The following is a 23,500-nucleotide window of genomic DNA, read 5'->3' on the forward strand; positions in this document are numbered from 1 at the left end:
TCAGAGGTTATTACACACACTTCCTGAATTATTCCTTGGAGTTTCATTCTTACCACAAGTAAATTCCCAGAAATACAACGCAGAGTGCCAATTGTATTGGAAAAAATGCAGAGTGATGAAGTCCAAACCACTATCACTATTCTTTAGGAGGAAATGCACAAATGAAGTCACTGATAGTTTGGTGGAGAAACCACAGGATTTTATAAATCATACAAAACAAAAAGAGCATTATAGGACATTAGCTGTGCCCAGAAACACAAGAGGACGTGGAGGACTGCCAAGGGCAAGAACAGTTCCTCTAAGGGACGTTCGTGAGAGTTCAGATGGTGAAAGTTATGTCGCTGTTACTATCAGTCGATCTTACGCTGGAGTTTTTATGCAAAGCAAACAATAACAAATACAGAAGCTACACTTATCCTTATATCACGTATACAAAGCCTGTTTCTGTGATCGAACACACACATCCTGCCTTTGGTTGTCTGTTTTTCAAGTGTGTATTTTATAAGGTGTTGTACATATTTTTAAATGGCTTGCACACTTTTTTGCAGATTCATAATGCATTTTTTACATTAAGAGTGTATTTTCTCTTTTTTTGTATCATACACGTTTTCCTTTGCAAGGAGGACATGTTTGTCATCAACTCTAGTGTGGAAATATAAGTGTATGTGTCTAAGCATTGTGTAACCTTAACAGACTGTACATATTTTTATGATCTTTAAGAATTGCCACTTCACCTTGCAAGGTACTGTATACGTTTTGTATGTTTTGCCACGTGTGCTACAAATACAGATACCCAGTGTTATACGGCTCACGTTATACGGCTCACGTCAACAGTATCGCTCTCATCTGGATTTGGTTTCTTTTATTAAATGAGCTGGTATGCATCAGGTTTTACACACTGCTCCGCCTGCTTTGGACTTCACTTATTTAATCTGGCACTTCTTTGGCCTTCACAAATACACACAGCTGGGCTGACTTTTGTTTCTGGCTCCTACTTCAAACCTCTATCATCTCCTCCCTCGACTTCAACAGGCTAATTTTAGCTTAAGACAAGACAAGGAGTCTTTTAAACTTTTTTTCTTTCACATGCTGCACTGCAGTGACCCCTGGTGTTCAGGATATTTACTCCAGCAGCTGTTAGGAAAAGCTTAACAGTCAAGAAGCTCATTACTTATCAAAGAAAAGATATGTGCTCTTATTTGTGTTATGTTATAGCCTCATTCCAAAATGAAATTCTACACAAGTGAAAAACATTTTTGCTGGAAGTATATAAAATATATAATTACATATTACATGCCCATAATTACTCACGGACTTTGCTCGACATCGTGTTGAAGCACCTTTAGCAGCAATCACAGCCTAAAGTCTTTGAATATGATGCTACAAGCTAGCACTCTTGTTTTTGAGCAGTTTCTCTCGTCCTTCTTTGGAGAACCACTCAAGCTCCACCAGGCTGCGTAGTCATTTTTGGCTGTTCAATCAGGTCCAAGTCTGGTCTCTGGCTGGACATTCACAGAGTGAAGCCACTCCTTTGTTATCTGGGATGTGTACTTAGGGTCATTGTCCTGTTTGAAGATAAACCTTTGCCCAAGTATAAGGTCCAGAGAGCTCTGGAGCATCTTATCATCTAGGATTCCTTTGCACATCGCTGTATTCATTTTTGATTCCTTTTCCCTTGATCCTGACTAGTCTTCCCGCTGCTGAAAAACATCCCCACAGCATGATGCTGCCACCACCGTGCTTCACTGTGGGGATGGTACTGGCCAGGTGGTAAGCATGATGGAGGACATGAGTCAGGCCAAAGAGGTCAATTTTTGTTTCATCAGATCAGAGAACTTCAGACGTGCAGTCATTCGCCTCTTACTGAGGAGTGGCTTTCATCTAGCCACACAGGCCTGATTGGTGGAGAAACTTCTGGTGGTGCAGAAATGGCTGTCCTTCTGGAAGGTTCTCCTCTCTCCACGGAGCAACGCTGGACTTCTGTCAGGTTCTCGGGAACCTCTGACTAAGGCCCTTCTACCCTGATTGCTCAGATTGGCTTGATAGCCAGCTCTAGTCCTAATGGTTCAAAACGTCTTCTATTTACAGATGTTGGAGGACACTGAGCTCAGTCAGACCTTCAAAACTGCAGACCTTTTTCTGTAACCTTCCCCAGATCAGTGCCTCCATACAATCTTGTCTCGGAGGTTTGGGATTGTCCAATTCCTTGGACTTCATGGCTTGGTTAATGCTCTGACATGGACTGTCAACTTTGTGACCTCATTTATACAGGTGTGTGCTTTCCCAAATCATTTCCAGTCAGCTGAATTTGACCACAGGTGGACTCCAATCAAGTTACAGAAAACATCTGACAGATGATCAGTGGAGACAGGATGAACATGATGCCAACCTTGAGTGTCATGGCAAAGGCTGTGAATACTCATGTACATGATCGGTTAGTTTTAATAAGTTTGCAAGAATTTCAAGCAAACGATTTTAACTTTGTCATTAACGGGATATTTGTGCAGAATTTTGACAATTTTGAAAAAATAAAATAATCCATTTGGGGAAAATGGAAGCAAAGTGGTGACGCTTTCATTTACAACAATTTCAGAGACCCTGAAAGCAGCATCAGACGCTGCCGAGGGCACGAGGTCCTGCCCGGGATTTTCGCGCGTTCCGTTGCCATGGAGCCGACTTTGTTTCCTTCTAACGGCCCGCACAGAAAAGTGAAAAGCCCGGGAGGAAAAGCGGGTACAGACGGGACCCTCGTCTCTGACCGTCGCTGGGTTTGTGGACCACAGCAGCAAGTGTCTGTCAAACAAAGAGAGCCCGTGTAACCCGTGCGTGTCTGCGGGCAGAAGGTGCGTGACGAGCTTTAGGGTTTCTGCGTCTGTACTGACAGATTTTTAACAATACTTGTGACTTTATTTTTCATGTACTGTGGTGATGTTTGTCTTAAAGAGACCAGAAAAAGCACTGGGCCACTTTGTATGAAAGTCGCCATTCACATGGGTAACATGTAGCTTATTTAAACTGCAGTTTTTCAGAGAAAAAGAAAGCAGCTAAAAATTGTAATTCAATTAAAACGCGTTAGAACCAAATGTTTGCGTGCATGTTAGAAAGCTCCTGTTTCATACCAGCATTCAGTGAGTCCACAATGAGCAGCGGAGTGGCAGAGGGCCGCCTGCAGACCCTGCAGATCTACCGCCTGCTTCAGATGGTCCATAAAGGGGATAAGGCACAGATAGAGAAGATGGTGCAGCTCGGGGCGGAAGACCTCATCAGTCTCACGGAGCCGAAGGACGGCGTGGGGGTGCTCCACGCGGCAGTTTCAGCCAACAATCTAGGTAATCTGTGCCTGTGGGCTGGCTGTGGCAGACTCATTCCTCTGCAACAATCAGACACATTTGGTTGTGCTACGTTTGTTCAACTCAAATACTGTGGGTATTTACAGTGCAGGTTATTTCATTGGAGATTATGTATCGGAATTTCAGGAGCGGGACCACGCCTCCAAACACGCTCCTTCCGGTTGTCATCTGCATAGGTTCCCCCAGTTCTGCAAACTGTTCATTCTCGTTTACGTGCCCCACCGTCCCTCCTTGTTCTCAATTCTTTAACTTCTTCATTTCTATTTAGTCCACGGGGATCTGCCCGGAGCCGTCGCCAGTCCCCTTCGAGGCCTTCCCCAAACTGCAGCTCAATTCATGTCCAAGCATCACTTTTACCTACTAAAACGCTGTCAAACCTAAAACGAGGACGTGGGCCCAGCTAGTGAATTCAGTCTTTGTGTCTTTGTTTGCATGCCGCATTTCTTGCCAAAGAAAATATGTCCACAGAGATTTGTGGCAGCATGTAGAGTTCTCGAAAACGGCAGCGCAATGGAAAAGGGAATGGATGTTATTAAGTTTGTTAAACATCTTAATCACTGCCTGCAGTAACACTGGGGAAAGAGGACATGGGGTATAAACATGTATTTCCAGTTACTTTTAAACATAATCTGCATCAAGTCCAGTTGGTCTGAGAATTTCCCACAACCCCAAATATGATCTGTCTCCTGATTGTTCCTCTTTTTCTCCTCACAGAGCTCGTCGCCTTCCTCCTCTCCAAGGGAGCAGATCCTAACGTGCAGGACAAAAGGGGCCGCGCTCCGATTATGTTAGCTGCTGAGCTGGGCAACGATCCCATTGTGTCTCTTTTGGCCCACAGTGAAGCCGACCTGAGGCTCCTGGACGTAGAGGGCAAAAGTGAGTTCAAAACTAAAGGCATTACTACTTATAATCTCTGTGTAGGTTTAGCAACACTGCACTGACACAACAGGGATTTCAAACACACTAAAGCTGTGTGCCGGGAGCGTCGTGGCACGAGTTTCTGTGGCTGATGGTACAGGTGTCCACTTTTGTTCATGTAGTGTGTACATGGTGGTAAACAGCAGGGTTTTCTTCAGACCCTACAAAGGTTGCCTCGGTGTGTTGGTGACCACAAAAATGAATTGAATTCAAATAAGTTTTCACAATAAGAACCCAGAGGCACTTCAAGGGCTCAGCCCAATGCTGATGCTCACTTTTAGAGGGACATTGATGCCTGTCTTTGTCTCCCTTAGCTTCATCCATACAGTGGGTGATTTTCAACGACTTGGCAACTCGAGAGAAATTCAGTCACGTCTGGCGACGTAAAGTGACTGTGGGTGAGAAAACTATGGCAATGAGAAAGAAGTAGGCACCTCTCAAAATGAGTCTTTCTCAACTTCAGCTGGCACTGAGAGCACAGGATGCTGGTGGCTGACAGCGAACAGGGAAGTAAATACATTAGAAGTTACTGTCCATTAACAGCCGACTGTTACCTACAAAGTACGGTTTGGGAAGCTAATCGCTTCCTGTGTGGATGCAGGTTTAGCCCACGGTCATTTTAAACAAAGAGACTCTAAAGCTGCAGCTTTTTGCTTTCTGGTTAAATAAAGTTTTGAAGCAAAAATATTTTGTAGCATTTAACAGCTGATCAAGGCTGATATTATCACAGGAACACGTGAGAGTTGAATTTCAGAGCTTTGTTGTTTGCGATATGTCACATTTGTTTAAAGGTTCCTGCACAAATGAAGCTCGTTCACTTTGTGCCGAGTGTATCAGATGGTTTGCTTTAAATGTATGTATTCTCATTTGAGTCTCAGTTTCCCAAATGGGGGCGTTTCCATCTCAAGTTAGGTCAGCTGGAGCGCTCGCGTCGTCTTTCCGCTCATGAACATGCAGAGTTTGTCTCTTTAGATATTGATGAGGAGGTGGTATCCCAGACAACTCCAATCAGAGCGCACAAAGGTCTTCTGAAGGAGCTCGTTGAAGCAGTCGTGATAATGACCCCATTACAGTCTGTGGTAGCAATTACTCTAACTGGCTCCTTTGAGAGGTGGATCAAGGCTGGGTGATTGAATACTTCCTGACGTGTGCATAATTTACATGCTGTATGATGTATGTACGCATGTGTGAAGAGCCATACGAGGGTTTTGTGTGTGTCATGCCACATGGACACGTCTAATTACAGATCAAGTCCTAACGATCGTCTCCTGTGAAACACGCTGAGCAACTTGATACGACCCAGCTCTCCCTGGGGTTTTGTTCAGCCTGGCCTCAGTGCTCACAGCAGGCTGAGCTTCAGTAGTCACACACACCTGTTGGTGTTATCCATCGTGTCAGGAATATGGAGTGGGAATAATCAGAGTGGGGAAAGTGAAACTCAGCATCCTGCCCTCCGTCCTTTTACAGCAGTTTAATCCAGCAGCAGGTAGCAGCTGTGCTCGGTGCTGGAAGCGTGGGAGCAAAGCTTCCCGAAAGTTTCCTCGCGTTTAATTTTGCAGTAGAAATGAAGCTGCTGGATTTGACTTGGCAGAGTGAGCTCGCTGATAGCTGCGACTGCAAACACTGAGTTCGACGGTGGAAACAGCATTTAGGTCTTGTGCTTAGCTATCAAGCCATCGCTGCCTCAAAGTAGTCTGATTACACTGATGTACAGATTTATTGACCCTTCTTTGCTTCTTCTGTCTCACGAGCTTTTCCTAAACTTTTGCGCCCACGCTGTGACTCAGACGTGCTGTTCTACTGCATCTACCCCACCAAACGCCACTGCCGCTGCCTGCAGGTGTTGCTTAAGTGCGGTGCCGACGCCAACAGCGTGTCAGTGCAGGGGATGCATGTCTTTCAGCTGATGTGTGAAAAGGCCCAGGAGTGCACCCCCCTGTGCCTCATTATGCTGAATGCCGGGGCAGACCCCAACGCAGCGCACCAGGTAAACAACAGCGACTGTGACCACTTGTTTTGAAGCCTGTTGGAGCTGAAGCCCGTCCTCTCCTCTCTTCCCCTCTGTTCAGAAAACTGGAGTCACAGCGTTGATGGAGGCGGTCAAAGCAGGGTCCCTGCCGCTTGTCAGAGCTATAATCAGGATGGGCGGAGACCCCAACGCCTTTGACAGAAAGCGGCTCACGGCCGTCCACTGTGCTGCCATGGGGGGCTTTTTTGAGGTGCAGTAGCTGCTCATATATAACAGCTGACATCTGTTGAAATGCCAATAACATGCAAAGTTAAGCTGTATCAGGACTTATTCTACTTACTGAAAGCTGAATTAAAATGACAGCGAGCCGCTGCTAACGTGTTGCTCTGGTGTTCAGGTGCTTCAGGTGCTGTCGGCATACTCAGCAGACATGAGTGCGATGAGCCTTAAGGACTGCACAGCCTTACACTACGCGGCTGCCTCGGGCAACGCAAACTGCTGCAAGTTCCTGGCACAGAGAGGTACTGTACTCTTTATTCTTCTGTGATGAGGCCTGTCGCTCCTGCTGATGCCTTAGAAGGAGCCGACTGTGCAGACGTTTGAAGCTCATATCAACATCACATTCAGTCATTTCAGTCTGATATCATGTCACTTGTAGGCTGAAACGCAGGAGAACACAGCAGCTGTTACTCAAACGGTACATCAGCAGAAAGCTGGTCACAGCGCGGGGTCTGTGTGGTGTCACAGAGGAGCTCGGCTCCGAGTCTTAAATGTGTGTTGAAGTGTGTGTGTGTCGGTCTTTGACAAACAGGGAAACAAACTGAATAGTAAAAAGGGCTCATCGTAATATTTCCTGTTGAGCGAGGTAAACGTGTCTCAGCCTCGCAGCCTCATATAAACATGACGTGTGCTTTGCTCGAGCGCCTCGGTCATTCCTCAGACCGCTGATGCTTGGAATCTGCTGGACTCGCTGTTCTAGCCACTGGGACCACTTTGGACTTGACCTTTCACATCTCCAGCTGTTCTTCCCAATATTACAGTAAGCTTTGTCACGTCTGCAGCCTTGTGCTCTTTATCGGTCACAGCTCTGTGTGGTTGGTCGTCAGCAGCTGTCTGTCTGTGCCGCCATGACTCTGTGGAGTCCTTTAGGCCGAGCTTTTCTAACCTCTGGTAGGATTTATTGATATCAGCCACCTCCTCTATCTTTGTCCTCCTGTTTCTCCTGTTTTTCCTCCTCCTGTTAGCTCCTCAGCTACCTAAGGCAGCGGTCTCCAACCTTTTTCGCGCCACGGACCGGTTTATGCCCGACAATATTTTCACGGACCGGCCTTTAAGGTGTCGCGGATAAATACAACAAAATAAAACTAGTACTGGTACCGAAAAAAGAAGATTTATTCATAACACACGTGAAAAGACCCAGGAAAACCGAGTTAACGATAAAAACGATAACAAAATAACGCTGAAAACCGATAAAAACACTGAAAACCAAACATTTCACACCTGAGCCTCAACTCTCGCGGCCCAGTACCAAACGACTCACGGACCGGTCCGAGGCCCGGGGGTTGGGGACCGCTGACCTAAGGCACTGTTGTAGCAGCTCATCGTGTGGGTGGGGGTGGGGGCCATGTATTCATGGTTGCTTCTTGTTTCACTCTGGCTTGTCGCTCTGATCCCCTCCCTCTCTTTTTGTCTTGTCGTTGCTCGTAGAGTTCAAAGATGCTGGACTGCGTACCCAGGGTCCCACCCAACCGTGTCATAGCATCTATGACACTTACGTGGTTGTGATGAAGGCCGTGCGTCTGTACTGGCTCAGGTCTTATTGCTGTCTTCTCAGCACCTGCCGTACCTTCTGTAGGCGTGGCCTCTGTGAGTGCGTGTTTATGAGGCTGTCACATTATTGTTGATCATTTTTGAGGTATTGCTCCGTAAGTATTGTATACCCGAACTGTGTAATGATTCATATGCATGGCCTGTGAAAGTGATGGTCACACTGAATATCTTCAAGTTTAAAAGAGGGGAACAGGACTCTGTTTGGAATATGGGAATTTCAGTTCGTTCCAAAAACTGCTCTACAGAACATTTTAGTTAGACGATGATGTTTCCCTCCGTTTGTAGAAGAACGGTAGTGTTCGTATACATGGAAACGTAAAGGAGCACGCCACGTTACTGCCAAAATGTTGAAATGTCATTTCATTTACACGTGTGTGGACGCTGGAAGAGTCGAGGCGATATACGAGTCTGGTTTGATCACAGCGGACACACGGGGGTTTCCCAGCTGCTGTAAATGTGGATCAAACTCTCGTTTTATGATCAAACGCAGTCGTTTCAGAGATTAACATAATGACACAGTCCCCCTGCTTTTTTCATGTTCACACGTGGACGTATTGTCCATAATTACCAGCTTGTGCACGACTGCTGCTCACCACACCTGTCATGGCACGTCGTCGGCTTCCTGTGTGATCAGAGGTCTTTTTGGTCTGTTTGCTGCCCAGCTGGGAACAAATCTGTCCCATCATTCATGTTTCTTGGAGACATTTCTGTCCTTCGACGCGCACATTAAACCCTCTCACGTTCATGCATTTGTGACTTCTAGGCTGGACTTCGCTGTTATCAGGATGTCAGACAGTAGATTTGTCCCATGTTGACGTCTCCTCACTGCTTAGACGGGGTTCTGGGTCAAATTTCAAATCCTTCTGCTCAGTATTTTTATAACAGGTTGGAGGATCCGTGTTCTCCCCTCCATGTTTGCATATCTCTGGTATGATGCTTGTAGATCCAGCGAACAGCTGCAGTCCTGAGTTGGGCTGTTCTGCCGTGTGTTTATATAAACTCTGCTCTGTGGTCAGGTTGTAACCCTAAACTGAAGAACCGGGAAGGTGTGCTGCCGCATCAAATCGCCAAAGATTGCGGTCACAACGCAGTAGCCAAGGAGCTCCGGAAGGCGGAGAGGAAGCAGGGAAAAGGCGGCGATCCCAGCGGCACTGGGCAGATGTCAGAGCTCTGGGCGCTGACTCTCCACGACTGGTCTCAAGAGTATGAAGCTGAGCTGTGGAAAGCCTTTGGCGACAAATCAGACACAGTTACTGCAGAGAGGTTTATCTCTGTGTTAGAGGAGCTACAAGCTCCAGTTGAACCAGACCAGGTCCAAGCAGTCATCTCGGCCCACGGAGGAGACGTCAACATCAGCGACTTCATCAGAGGAGTCAAGTACATCAAGAAGCCGTTCCGCCTCTCCTCGTATATGCCCAAGAAGAAAAAGGGGGGAAAGGGAAAAAAAGGGGGCAAGAAGAAGAAGAAGGGTCCGTTTGTTCTCCCCATGCCCATTTGCACCCTCCCACCGGAGCTGAAGCCCCGCCGAGCAGACGGAGGCCCACCCGGCTTCATGATCCGCTCATACTTTAACTCCTCGGACGTCCTCCGATTCGACCGGGCTCACCCGCCAGTGCATCCGGTGATGAACGACTCAGGATGGTACATACACAAGCCACCGCCGGTCTACGTCAACGTGAACGCCTGCGTGAGAACCAATGATCTGGAGTCTCTGGACCAGGCCTTCAGTGAAGGGGTGCCGGTGGATGTTCAGGACGAGTTTTACAAGACGCCGCTGATGGTGGCGTGCTCCACTGGCAGCTACGAGATGGCTCAGTACCTCCTCAGCAAGGGGTGAGAAAGTTCACGTGTTTTTTCTGTGTGTATCACAAAGCTCACAGAAGCAAACGGAGTTTTCTGGTGTTTTCTGGTGGCTGCTGGTCCGAGCCAATGAATGGGCCTAAATCAAATATACGCCTTAAACTCTGACATCACTGTTCGTGACAGGGCTGATGTGAATGTGTGTGACCAGTTCTTCTGGACCCCCCTCCACCATGCGGCGTACGCCGGGCAGCGGGAACTCATTGAACTTCTGGTGAATGCCGGCGCTAACATCGATGCCCCGGCCCTGGGCGGAGCCACGCCCCTCATGAGGGCCATCGAGATGTCTCGAGTCTCCTGTGTGGATTTCCTCATCGAGGCGGGTGCCAGCGTGCTTGCAGTGAACAAGAAAGGTGTGACGTAGTTCAAACTAGAAAGTGCATTTTCTGAAGAAACTGCAGTGTGAATGCTTGAATCTGAATGTATGCATTGAAATGAATTAATTGCTGAATTTAAGTTAAAAAATTTGAATGAGATGAAAAAAACAGAATTTTTAACTTGAAAACAAAAGTGCTGACCTGCTAAAACCTGATGTTTACACAGAAGAAGTTGGAAAATAGCTGAAAATGTTTAAAATGTAAATTAGAAAAAGATGAGTAATGAGAAAAGGAAATTTAGAGTCAGAAAACATCTTAATGAATATTAAAAGTTCATATTCTTTGAATCACTGAATGACTAAAATGTGATCCCTCCACTTGGATCCACACAGTTTAAAAAGTTTACATCTCTGAGCTTTCAAAGACACGGTGTTGGAAAGAGAAGAATGATGGCTACGTTTTGAGGGTAAAATGATGGCTGTAGAGCAAACACTGTGGACACAGAAGTCGTTCAAAGAGAAGTGTTTAAGATGAATCTTGGCAGAGTGAGACAGAGCTCGTTAGGCAGGCAGGTGTGAGCCTGGTTGCTGTAGTGACTGCACCCAATGGCTCCATACACAGGCACACAGACATGCACCTCACTTTTGCTGCTTAAAATGAACTGAAAAGTCAGCCCCAAACAAATTCTTCCCAAATGAAAAGTACACGTTGTATCGACAAAATTCTTTCACCGTAAGCACCAGCAATGTCTAGTCTACATAATTCTCAGTTTTCATGCCTGTGGAGTTTATTATATGGACGTGGTGACAGTGTAAAGACAGCCTGTACTTCTGATTTTCAAACGAACTTTCTTAGCCATTTTAACATTAGAGTCTATGGAAGAGTTGGATGGAGGAGGCTGTGCATCGGTGACATTTATGAAAGAACCATAACACCTATTACTATAATAAACACATTGGATGAAAGAGGACCGTGATGGCTACGTTTTGAGGGTAAAATCAGACCTGTAGAGCAAACGCTGCGGACACAGCAGCAGTTTTTAAAAAAGATTTTAAGATTAATTTTTTCGCTTCTCTCACTCTAGCAGTTGAGCTGTCTCACTCTAGCGCCAACATTCCGTCCCATACACACTCATTATAAACTCTGAAACGGGTGAAAAAACATCATGAAACTTAAACTGGAACTGAAGAAAAAGTATAATAGATATTGAAAAGATAAATACAAGTTGAATAGTTGAATGTCTTGTCTTCGTTTTAAAGTTTGAATGGTGGCTCTATGTCAACGTATGTGGAAGTAGTAAGAGTTTAAAAATGAGTAAGTTGAATGAGGATTTGAAGGGTCTCCCCATTGAAATACATGGGAAATTTTTGTTGAAAAAAGTTGAATAAAATTAAAAATATAAATATTAAAAATGAGAAAAATAGAAGCAGTCATGTCCAAAAGAAGAGGAATCTAACGGTGTTTGAATGGTTTTTCTAAGTTGAACGGTTTTGAAGGAGTAGGAGTACAAAAAACGTACGGAATATATAATAATAATAAAATAGAAGAATAAAGATTAGAAGAACAATACTGTGAATGCTTTTACAAGCATTCACACTAATGATGCCAAAATGGAAACACATGATTTTGTATAATTACTCTTTAACTCAACATTGACTCTACAGTCTCCTTTGTGGCGATGCATGATGCACCAGCATTTATATCCTGTCTTTATAGGCTCGTTGACTACAAGCCTACATCGTAGCACTTTCACATCTGTCTCGTTTAACTGCTGCTGCTGGATTTTATTTCTGTACAGAGCAAAGCTGCCTCGATGTTGCCACAGATTTTGCAGACCCTGTAATAATCGACTTGGTCAAACAAAAGATGGATTCTCTGCCTAAACCAAAGGACAAAGCCAAAGGAAAGGAGGCCGGAGCTAAAAAGCCTAAAGCGACTAAAGACAAGGTACACAAATAATCTACGGCTTAAAGGAGACCTTTGAAAACACATTAAAGTCGTTTGCCTTCAGACTTTCCCTGTTCTCTTTGTTTCTCTGTACTGTATCTAATGCTCACTCTGTACTATAAGAATATAGCAGGTTCTGATATAGTGCTTTTCTCCTCTGTCTGAGCGTTCACAGCGTGTTTTCCTGTGCCTCAGTGCTCTTTCACACACTGATGTGTGCAGCAGCTCTGGTATCAGCGTCTGTCTCCTGATCCCCATCATGACCTCTAAATCATGTAAAACGACACACACTGGTTTTGCTCTTCTCCCTCGTAGCTCCAGGGAAACCCGAGCCTGTAAAGGGAGCCGATTACTTAAAGCTGGGCGCTCGTACGCAAATGACACCACATGTGTTTGGTTACAGCTACAGCGAGCTGCTGTTTAGATTTGTGTTCCCTGTAACCAGGTCACAGTCGGTTCAGATGTATGGATGTTGTCATTAAGACCCTGAAAGCAGCAGGTGTTTGTGACGCGTTCATGAATAATCAGGAGTATTTATAATTCAGTCGCAGTTCTGCGGACAATGAAAATATCTGTCACACAGCGAGCCGACGAATCACGGAGCGTTTTTTCTCTGAGCTCGCTCGGAGGCGGTATGACCTGCTTTCACTGTTTTATTATAATAATAAAACAGTGGATTGGATTTATATAGCGCTTTTCAAGGCACCCAAAGCGCTTTACAATGCCACTATTCATTCACTCTCACATTCACACACTGGTGGAGGCAGCTACAGTTGTAGCCACAGCTGCCCTGGGGCAGACTGACAGAGGCGAGGCTGCCATATCGCACCATCGGCCCCTCTGGTCATCACCAGTAGGTGAAGTGTCTTGCCCAAGGACACAACGACCAGGACAGAGAGCCCAGGGATTGAACCGGCGACCTTCCGGTTACAGATGCGCGCCCCAACCCCCTCAGCCACGGTCGCCACGTTTTCTACAATAAAGGGCAATAATCCTCATCAGGCCTGCTGGAGTTCACAAACTCTCTGTAAATAATGCACCATCAGCACTGTGGTCGTCCTACCCTCTAACCACAGCTGTGGGAACATGTGGGGCGTCTGTGGGAATGACACCACCCTCAGTACCTGCATGTGGTTCTTGTTTGTCTTTAAAAATTAGTTACATGTGAACAAAAAAATTAACATTTGTCAATGAAAGAATAATTACACTAAGAAATATAGGACACACACAGACACACACACGCACACAGACACACACACACAGACACACACACACACAGACACACACAGAGCAGCTAGGGGAAAGGCAGTTTGATACTAGCAGTTTGACCTGATAACAAACACAAACAGCTGTGCAGCGTCTGTGGTGAACGCCAGAATATCCTGATGAGAACATCAACACCTGTGTGATCAGTGATTAAGTTGATAATGGGCCTGAACGTGCAGAACGATTGGCGTGGCAGCAAATTCTTCCCATGACCGCGCCTCACATGTAGGCGGGGTTTTACAAAAACAGCGTTTTGGCAGCCGTCAATATCAAGCTTAGCCACAGTCCTGGCCAATCAGATGACAGCAAAGCTCAAGTTTCACATCCTGCAGCCTGCAGACAGTTTCTCCTGTCCTGCGTATGCCAGTTATAAACATTCATTATTGCGATGACACGCTGACACAGCGGTGGAAGCTGATAGGCCGAACACCTGACGATGATGGCCGACAAAAAGAAACACTCGAATTGATGCAAATTGCTGAAAGCAGGCCTGGATGATCTCCATCTGCAGCTTCACAGGACCTTCAGTCTAACCTGGTACCATCCAGAGGCAGGATCACATCAGCAGCAGGTAGCAATGATGCAAACAGGAAGTCACATAGTGAAGTTCACAGTTTTGTGAATAATTTTTTGCCTTTTCCTGATTTCTTATTTGTCACAATAACATGTTTTCAGATCATCAAACAAATGTTAATATTAGACGACGATAACCTGAGTAAATATTCATTTATCAGGGAACTAAATGATCCAGCCTACGTGGAGCTGTGTGGAAAAAAACAACTGCAGTCAGTGATTACGAGCAGTGGATCCTTCACTGTGGATCCTTCACTGTGGATCCTTCACTGTGGATCCTTCACTGTGGATCCTTCACTGTGGATCCTTCACTGTGGATCCTTCACTGTGGAGCAACAGTCTTCTTTGTAGAATTGTTTGAATTCAGCCACAGTGGAGGGTTTTTGAACATGAATTACCAACGTGCTGGTGTGTGTCAGATCGTTGCTGCAGAAGCCAAGTGCACGAACCGATGGCCAGATTCTTCAGGGTTTTCTGCTGAATTCAGCAGGTTTGACAGTTGTTTGCTAGTTTTATGTAACAGACTCAGACGAGAGCTTTGCCTCGTCGGTCCACAGAGTATTATCCCAACAGCTTCATCACAGTGTTTTTGGTAGATATGAGCCTTTCTGTTCTCTGTGGTCAGCAGTGGTTTTCTCCTCAAACCCAGTCTCCTTCTCACTGTTGAATCATGAACTCTGACCTTAACACACACAAGTGAGGCCTGCAGTTCTTTGTTGTTCTGGGTTCTTTTGTGACCTCCTGGATGAGTCGTTGATGTGTTTTTGGAGTCATTTTGGAACGCCGCCCACTCCTGGGAAGGTTCTCCATTTGTGTACAGTTGTTCTCATCGCGGTTCGCTGGAGTCCCAAAGCCTTACAGGTGGCTTTGTAAGCTTCTCAAGACGGATGTCAGTGACTTTGTTTCTCCTCTGAAACATCCGAGCCATGTAAGTGTGACGTATGCAAAAAACTCAGAAATCAGGAACAGGGCAAATACTTTGTGTAGCACATTTATATACAAAATAAGTTTTGTTACTGATGCTCGTCTTTAGCTTGAGACAGATTCCTTCACCAGGTTTTATCAGCCCAAAGTAAACATCAGCTGTCTTTAACAGAGTACTTCTGTTTCCTCGGTGCAACAGCTAAATCTTTGGATTACTCTTCATCCTGCCTCTGCTACTGAAACCCATCAAGCTTTAATCCTCAAACATAACCGTTTATCGTTAGTGACCTAATCTCTAGCTGCCTTTAACCAGCCTGAATCTGACACGTTGTGTTGAACACAGCGAGCATGCAGAGGCTGCAGAAGCTTTGAAAGTCTTGGTATTCACTACAGGTTGCTTCTGCAAAAGTCGCTGTGCAAGCAGAGACATCGTCGGCAGCAGCAGAGAAGACTCCGCCCCAGAAGGATTCAAATAGTGTCGTCCTGCAGAACGCCAGCATCACGACTGGGAAAACCAACATCGTGGACATCACCTTTGTGCCAAAGACGGTGAGCCTCTCCACCGTTTAATGTGTCTTCTGCTGCCGGCTAATTGCAGCAGTCACAACGTGCACAAACCGACCCTGCATTAAACCCGTTAGTGCACAGATGTTCCTGAGGAAGTGACTGTGTAATTGCACTTCTCACTGTGACTGTTTTTGTCTCAGGTTTGGGGGAAGCCGCCCACCAGCAGCCAGCTGATGTCAAAGATAGAGAGAAGGAATAAGCACCCATCCCTCGAGGTGGACTTTGATGACCTCCTGATGCCTTTCAGCCACGACCTCCAGGGCACGATGCTGGAGCTGACAGGCAGCGCAGAGTAACAGGCAGCGAGGTCACACAGAGGCGGACATCTTGGACTGAAACTGGCCACTTATCATAATTGTGGATATCTCATCTTTTTGGACATCGTGCTTTGAATAACGTTTCCTTCCATCGCATCAGGTTCCTGCTGCTCTCATCATGGCTCTGTGCCCGTGACAGACGTGCTCACAGGTTTCCAGGTTGTGCGTCTCTAATCATCGATGTTATAACTCAGGATTGCCTTAAGAATATTTTTTTATTTTTTAAGGAGGCACAAGCATCCACTTGGACTCAACGATGAACCGATTGGACATAATCAATTTATTTTTATTGTTTCCTTTTGGGGAAATTAGTCTCGGGCACATTTATCACAGCCAGGTGATTAAACGCAGACAGCACAGTAACGTGGCAAAGAACAAAGGGCTTGTGGCCCCGATAAACTACATTTTAACTCAGGAAGCACTGCAGCAACATGGTGTATGGACATTATATCCACAGGGTCAAAGGTCAGCTGCACTGTCAAATGATAATGTTGTTTGACAGCATGACTCAGAAGGATGAACTGTGAGCATCCTGGTGTTTGGCTGCAGTGTTGTTGAACACTACGCATCATCATCACTGCTTCTTCTGCTGTCATGGCAACAACTTTGCATGAGATGAACTTTACGGGCCAAATGTGATCAGTTATTTTAAAAACTGTTTATTTGTTTATTTCATGAAACAACATTTATTTTGCTTTTTCTTAGTTTTGCTCATATTTATGCTGCTGTAACGGCTCAATGTGGTCGTCTCTGACACAGCGTGACGGGAACGATGGGTTGTCAAACCTAAGGCCTGGGGGCCAGAATCAGCCTGGCAAAACCCCCTACTCGGCCCACTGGATGTTTGTGGACTTTTAACTGTATTTTCATCAAACCTACAGCTGTCCTACTAATAAAGACTCCCTCACAGCTGTTCATAACACAATAATGAAGATAAACAATTAAAAAACAGAAAAGTTCCTGTTTTCTCTCTATCGACTACAAAAATATCTTCTTTTTATACAATGTATCCACAGTAAAATGAATAAAATGAGACATTTTCTGTATAAAAATATTCCCTCGATTGGGTGATGGCACCTTTGTCAATGAGCCCTGGAACCTTTTCTCTCATTTATTTCTGTTTAAGAGCTCGAAGATTTCTTTCATTTATTACAGCAGCATTTTTGATCATGTAGAGAAGCTAAGGAGTATTGTTGCAGTTGCACTTTATTGTTCTTATTCTGGGATATCTCAGGGATTGGATGTGCAGCTAAATGAGGTCACAGTTACAGAAAATGGGATATTCATGTTTTTACATGAATTAGTCTTTGCTGGTTTAAGAGGAGAACAAATATGTGGTTTCAGTGGATGAACTGAGAGGGTGCAGCAACGACAAAGAAGAACTTATTTTGAGTTGTGAATCATGCAAAGCTACTCTTGCTACGACTGCAAGAATAGAAACATACAGAGTATGTGAGTGAAATCAAAGTGTGCAGATGGTTCAAACCCTGCCAGCTCTGCAGTAACTGTGCCTGCAGCGAGAGGAAACAGATCAAACCACAGTCTTCATCGCAGCCTGTCAGAGCTCACTGGTGATTTGGTCCTTCAGCCCTGCGCAGTTCCATCTTTGCACCAGCACATGGCGCTGTTTGGCAAGTTTTCCAAAGCAGCGCTCTGGTTGTTTATTCGAACAGAAAACTTGGAGCAAGCTCTTGTGTCTCGAGCACAGAAAGGCATCAAAATGGCAGCCGTGTGTTCAGCGAGCTCCTGGTTTTCACCCAGAATCAGATGATTTAAATTGAGCGAACAGAACACGATGAGGAGCGCGCCTTCATCATCGTCCTGGTGTCATCTTTGCCCAGATTACCTTACCGACACTGTCTGAGCCCTGTTTGGATGAGGCTTGTTTTTGGATGTTTACATGAATGCAGCGATAGGAAACAGACGCTTCTGTCGCATTGAGGCACACTCCCATCATCATCGCCACCATCACCTGATAAAATTAGATTGCAGCGTCCTCGAGGTCCATGGGGACGGAGTTATATAATCAAATATATTAGCAGAGAGGGGGGGGGAGGTTCTCAATACTGGCCCGGGATTGTTTAAATATACATAAGCACAACGATGACAGGGATGTGGAGAGAAAGAGGGGACGAGGGGAGCGGATGGAAGCAGTGAGACAGGCAGGAAAAGGCGCGCATGTATGTAACGATGAACGGTGAGCAGGGGGATGGAAAACATATCACTGAGAGCCCAGCAGTGCCATTCATAAAGAGACCCGAGAGATGAGGGAAGGTGAGGAGTGACCGCGAGAAAAGGGAAGGCAGAGGCACACGGGGGGGCAGCGGAGGGTGATTCAGAGGATGGGGAGGGAGCACGACGGAGGAATGAGAGTGGGCGGGAGGAGGAGATGAGGGCTTTTCTAGCACAATCAGTGGCACACAGGTTAGAGGAGTAAACAAGCTGTGATGCAGCGCGTCTGTTAGGGCGTCGGCTCGCAGCAGGTTTGCACAACCAGACACGTGCGAGTGGCTTTGAGTTACATGTGTCATTAGCACCGTCAGGAACAAGCTCTGTCTGTGAGGGGGGGCCGTACAATGAAACTGAACATGTCTGAGAGTCGCAGTCCCCCCCCCTCCCCCTCCGCTGAGTATCAGTCTGAGTGTTGCAGGCAGCAGCACTGCAGTCTCTCAGCTCTGCCTGCTCCGCTTACTCAGCACTTCAACCCTTCACTTCCCCAAACAGCCTCTGGGGACAAACACAAACACACACTATATTATATTACTGCTGTTTGTCACGTTAGAGCATTATTGACGTGTCATCATTTGCAGTAATCGTGCCTTCATAGAGACACAAATGTGCTCACATATGCATCCAGTAATGACGTACATGCATAACCATACACAGACTCGTGCACATGCACCACGTGCAGTTGTGTCTGCCTGTAGTCTGCAGAAGCATCTACACGGAGATCCACATGGACACAAAGGTGTAAAAGCTTTGATGATGAACAACATTTTGGGTTAAAAAATCTGTTTTTCTCTGATGTCAGGCTGAGATGGATCCAGTGCTCCTGACGTTTCTCACCAATAGTGTAAATATGGTCGCCTCGCTATAGCAAAGCCCTGTCGACAGCACTGTGCAGATCTGCATCCATTATTGATGCGGGAGTCATGTTTCACGCTGAAAGTGACACAACAGGAGAACGTACAGTGAGCTCTGCCAGCATCTTTTGTCTTTGTTTAGCACCTGTGCAGGTTTACTGTGTGTGTGTGTGTGTGTGTGTGTGTGTGTGTGTGTGTGTGTGTGTGTGTGTGTGTGTGTGTGGTGCAGTGATTCATCATTCATTAGTGCAGCTTTGGCAGTGCCATAGATCTCTTCATCTTTCTCAGCTTCAGATTCCAATTTGCTCCAGGCTGGAACTTTTATTATGAGAGTATTGATCTGAATTTCACAGTGAGACCAGTAACACTGGGTGGTAAACAGAGGCTGGGGTCTTGGCTCACGTAAGCAGAACAATTCCTGGGAAAGACACCAAAAGCTGGTATAAGAAATATCTCCCAGGATGCATTGCAGCTGCAACCATTTCACTGACTGTACTTTGATTTAAAAACAAACAAAAGAACAGTATTTAACAGTAAGAAAATGAGAATAACAGGAGGCCAAAGGAATGTCTAAGGAATCAAATCCACAACATCCATCCGCTTCCGCTTATCCTTTTCAGGGTCGCAGGGGGCGCTGGAGCCTATCCCAGCTGTCATAGGGCGAGAGGCGGGGTACACCCTGGACAGGTCGCCAGTCTGTCGCAGGGCCAACACACAGGGACAGACAACCATTCGCACTCACATTCACTCGCACATTCACTCCTAGTGACAATTTGGATTATCCAATTAACCTATCCCCACAAGCTGCATGTCTTTGGACGGTGGGAGGAAGCCGGAGTACCCGGAGGGAACCCACGCAAACACGGGGAGAACATGCAAACTCCACACAGAAAGACCTGATGGTGGAATTGAACTCAGGACCTTCTTGCTGTGCGGCAACAGTGCTAACCACCGTGCTGCCACAAATCCACAACAATATTTGATATTATCAGGTCACTGGAACGGTGGCCCCCAGACTGTGGAACTGTCTCCCTTTGAGCCTGAGATCTGTGGACTCAATGGTTGCTTTTAAAAAACAGCTAAAAACCATCTTTTTAAACTTGCTCTTGGTTGATTTTTATTTTTAGGTTTTAGCTTCTGTGAAGCACTTTGTGATTTTTATCTTGAAAGGTGCTATATAAATAAAGTTTTACTTACTTACTATAATCAAACATGGGATTTTAAAACACTGACTCTCTACTTTAAGATCCTATTATACAGAAACATATTGTTTCTGTAAGGAACCCGCTGCCATTGGGCTTCAATCAGCTCAAACTGCAGGAACAAATTTCCTCTGCCCTGAAAACAACTCATCAGCATTGCTGGCAGTGATCATGAAGACCAGCGCGTCCCATTACACTTTAACTCTGCTGCCTTTCAGTCTTCATTATGCTTTTACAGCACACTGAAAATATACTAAAGTCCAAAGAAGCGCCTCCACGAAGAAGCAGGATAATAAGTGTAAAGCTGAATATATATCATAATAGTTTAGTGTACTTAAGGAGACATGATATTATTCATTTGACTTGGGAACGAAGATTTATGAAACTGCATTAAAAATTATATTATCTAATGTAAAAAGGAAAGCGACACTGCTAAAAGTATTACATCAGGTGCAGATGGCTGGATGGATGAACTGATTGGGTCTGTGTGTAGAACAGATGCAGAGAGTAAAGGGTGAGGATTCTACTTAAAGACGACCTGCTGTGCTCATTTTCACCTCCATGTTTTTATTCAATAACTTTTAATGAGGTTTTCCATGATTCACTGTACAGAATAAGCCTCCCCCATCTTTCTCTGTGGAATGGTACAGCCCCTTATTACAGATGTTTCCTGAAACAGTCCTATTAGCTGTTCCTTTAAGCCAGCTTTCTACTGATTGGCTGCCTGTTATAAACAAGCAGGTGGGCGGGGCTTCTGCGTTCACAAACTGCTGTCCTAACAGGTAAAGCAGTGCTGCACATTTTGGTATTTATTAGTTAATAAGTCAGTACAGGCGCAGTGTTGCAGATACCAACATATACACACTGATGTATGCGAGTACTTAACACAACGAAACACTTTCAGCTTTTTGTTTTTGGAGACGTGGACTGTGCTTCCCTGTAAACAGCACGTTGGATCAACCTCAGGTCTTTAAATGTGCTGTAGGTTTTAAATAAAGTAGACAGTCAACACAAATACGCTCTGACATTTTTCATACAGCAGGTTTAACGTATATTTTTTAATTTCCAAGAAGATAATTTCACACAATTCAAGAGGTCACATAATGATCTTAGAGACCAGAAACAAAGTATCAGTCCTATCATGCTGCTATCAATCTGATACCAGCATGATTGATATTTGGATCAATCCACTGACCTGAGCTTTCACTGACGTCACCTGGAGCCACGAGTAGAAACATGTTAACAACAGGAGAGCTTAGAGCCGACAGCTTCCTGCGTTTCTCCTGGATACACGAGACCAAATCTGATAAACACGAGTCCAGTTTCATGTCAATGTTGTGCTTTTGTTCTCAGACTGATAAGAGCACTTTGATGTGTCCGAGCCTTTGTGTGCGCTTGGTTCTTACTGCAATATCAGCTGTACACACACACACACAAACAGACACACACACACACACACACACACACACACACAGACACACTGCTTAGTGATGTTTTAATCAAAAGCAGAAAACAGCATACATATAAATGTTATAAATGTTATATAAAGAATTGTTCGCAGCGCTTCCTGATGAGCCTGTCAATAATACAGACTAATGTGATGTAAAAACTGACACTCATGCATCAAGACTGAATGAACTGTTTTAGTTTTGCTGCCATCAAGCACTCGTTTATTATCTAATTAGGAGTCTGAAGAGTTCTTGTTATTATGTTTCCCATCAGCATTATTTCCCTTAAAGCCCCACACATCACACACTTCCCACTGCCACTGTGCTCTCACTCTGAATGATACAGCCGTGGCTGTGGAGCAGAGGATGCAGAGAGAAAACAATTAAGCATGTCCGGGTTTCTACAGTGTTCCTGGTTTTATCGAGTACGAGAGAAATGTGCTTCAAGGTAGAAGAGAAGGTGAAGGCTTGTTGTTAGGCAGCCGGTAGGTGATAAAGAGGAGGAGGAGGAGTGTGAGAGGACTGAAAAAGAAGATCTGCATGTGCAGACACAGTGGAAGGTGAGGATAAGTTTAGCGGTGAGTAAAAGTGGGAAAAGGGTGTCTTTCAAAAAGGTGGCCTTTAATGAAACTGCAGGTGTCCTCGTGGCTGTCGGTACAATAGGCTGCATGTGGGTGTGTCGATTCAAATATGAGGACGCAGCGATCGAAGACAAAAGAGAGGTGTTTTCCCCGAACCGTGTAGCCACTGCAGAGCCCACAGCTGAGCGGTTTCTTTTCTGCAAGAGTTTTGCTACGCTGCTGCTGCGCTACTGAATCGATGAGGAGAAAGAGGAGGAGGAGGGTCAGCCTGGTGTAGGGTTGTTTTACTGCAGTGGAGGCTCTCTCTCTGACTTCACATTGATAGACCCCATATCTGTCTCTCTCTCCCGTCATTCTAACTGGAGTCTCATCTATCTGTCTTTGCTTGACTCGCTGTCTCTCCCTGTCCTTCTGCCCAGTTTCCCCCCAGGCGGGACCTTGCTCTCTGATACCTGGCGCCCCACTGTCCACAACTATTCTGGCAGCCTTGGGTGAAGTTGTCTCAGATTCTTGCAGTGTGCAGACATCCAGCATCCAGCCAAGATCCTACACTTTTCCTTATTAGCTGCATCAGCGTCTGCCCTGTACCAACTTGGCACATTTGCACAAAACTTACTCTTCTAGAGTTTGTTTGGAAGGGAGTTTGTAGGGTGCAGTGGTAGGGATAGACTGATGGATGGGTTTTCACCTTATCAAACATACTGTTGGGATGATCTACGAATAATTCAGTTCAATTCTATTTATGCAAATCACAACAACAGTTGCCTCAAGGTGCTTTATACTGTAAGGTCGACCCTACAATAATACATACAGAGAAAACCCAACAATCATATGACCCCCTATGAGCAGCACTTTGGTGACAGTGGGAAGGAAAAACTCCCTTTCAACAGGAAGAAACCTCCAGCAGAACCAGGCTCAGGGAGGGGCGGGGCCATCTGCTGTGATTGGTTTGTTTCTTGTTGAGAACGTTTTGAGAGAAAGTGTCTGTTTACATCCAGCTGCCTGTTATATTGAGACACTGGGTGAGATTGTTACAGAGGAACGAGTGCACAGAGAGGTCGGGGAGGAAGGCGGGTTAGTCCAGTGTCAGACGTGGAGACGCAGGAGACGCTTTTTTCTTTCTCTTTCAATCGTGTTTCAAAGTATGACCACAATCATGACCAAACTGTTTAAACAAATATGCTATTATAAAATGTAACACAAGATTACAGTTTCACTCACCAAAACCAAAGTAACACAGCAAATCATTTTGTTAGACAAGTCGAGTAAAACTGGTGTTAAAGGCACTGAAAGTGTGGGGACCTTTAGTGAAGTAAGAGCAGATTTGTCATAGCAGACAGCTGTCAGC

At 45.4% G+C, this 23,500-nt stretch overlaps 1 protein-coding gene across 1 annotated transcript; it reads left to right on the forward strand.

Annotated features, from left to right (window-relative positions):
- Nucleotides 1-2,660: 2,660 nt before the first annotated feature.
- ankef1a (ankyrin repeat and EF-hand domain containing 1a) lies at nucleotides 2,661-16,866 on the forward strand. The gene is made up of 11 exons (XM_087851916.1): nucleotides 2,661-2,843; nucleotides 3,123-3,329; nucleotides 4,065-4,226; nucleotides 6,056-6,255; nucleotides 6,338-6,487; nucleotides 6,635-6,758; nucleotides 9,084-9,900; nucleotides 10,054-10,280; nucleotides 12,043-12,191; nucleotides 15,348-15,503; nucleotides 15,662-16,866. Exons 2-11 carry the CDS (start codon nucleotides 3,140-3,142, stop codon nucleotides 15,815-15,817), a joined length of 2,331 nt encoding a protein of 776 aa, XP_087708042.1. The 5' UTR covers nucleotides 2,661-2,843; nucleotides 3,123-3,139; the 3' UTR covers nucleotides 15,818-16,866.
- The last annotated feature ends 6,634 nt before the right edge of the window (nucleotides 16,867-23,500 follow it).

Source organism: Neolamprologus brichardi, chromosome 15, assembly GCF_056152115.1.
Source record: "Neolamprologus brichardi isolate AB-2024 chromosome 15, ASM5615211v1, whole genome shotgun sequence".
In the NCBI taxonomy this organism is placed as follows: Eukaryota; Metazoa; Chordata; class Actinopteri; order Cichliformes; family Cichlidae; genus Neolamprologus; species Neolamprologus brichardi.

What these genes read in the sequence shown, in the direction of transcription:
- ankef1a (XM_087851916.1), top strand. Translation starts at nt 3,140, where the DNA reads ATGAGCAGCGGAGTGGCAGAGGGCCGCCTGCAGACCCTGCAGATCTAC. An exon ending in CCATGGGGGGCTTTTTTGAG is followed by an intron (nt 6,488 to 6,634) that starts GTGCAGTAGCTG and finishes TCTGGTGTTCAG; the next exon opens with GTGCTTCAGGTGCTGTCGGC. An exon ending in TCACCTTTGTGCCAAAGACG is followed by an intron (nt 15,504 to 15,661) that starts GTGAGCCTCTCC and finishes TTTTTGTCTCAG; the next exon opens with GTTTGGGGGAAGCCGCCCAC.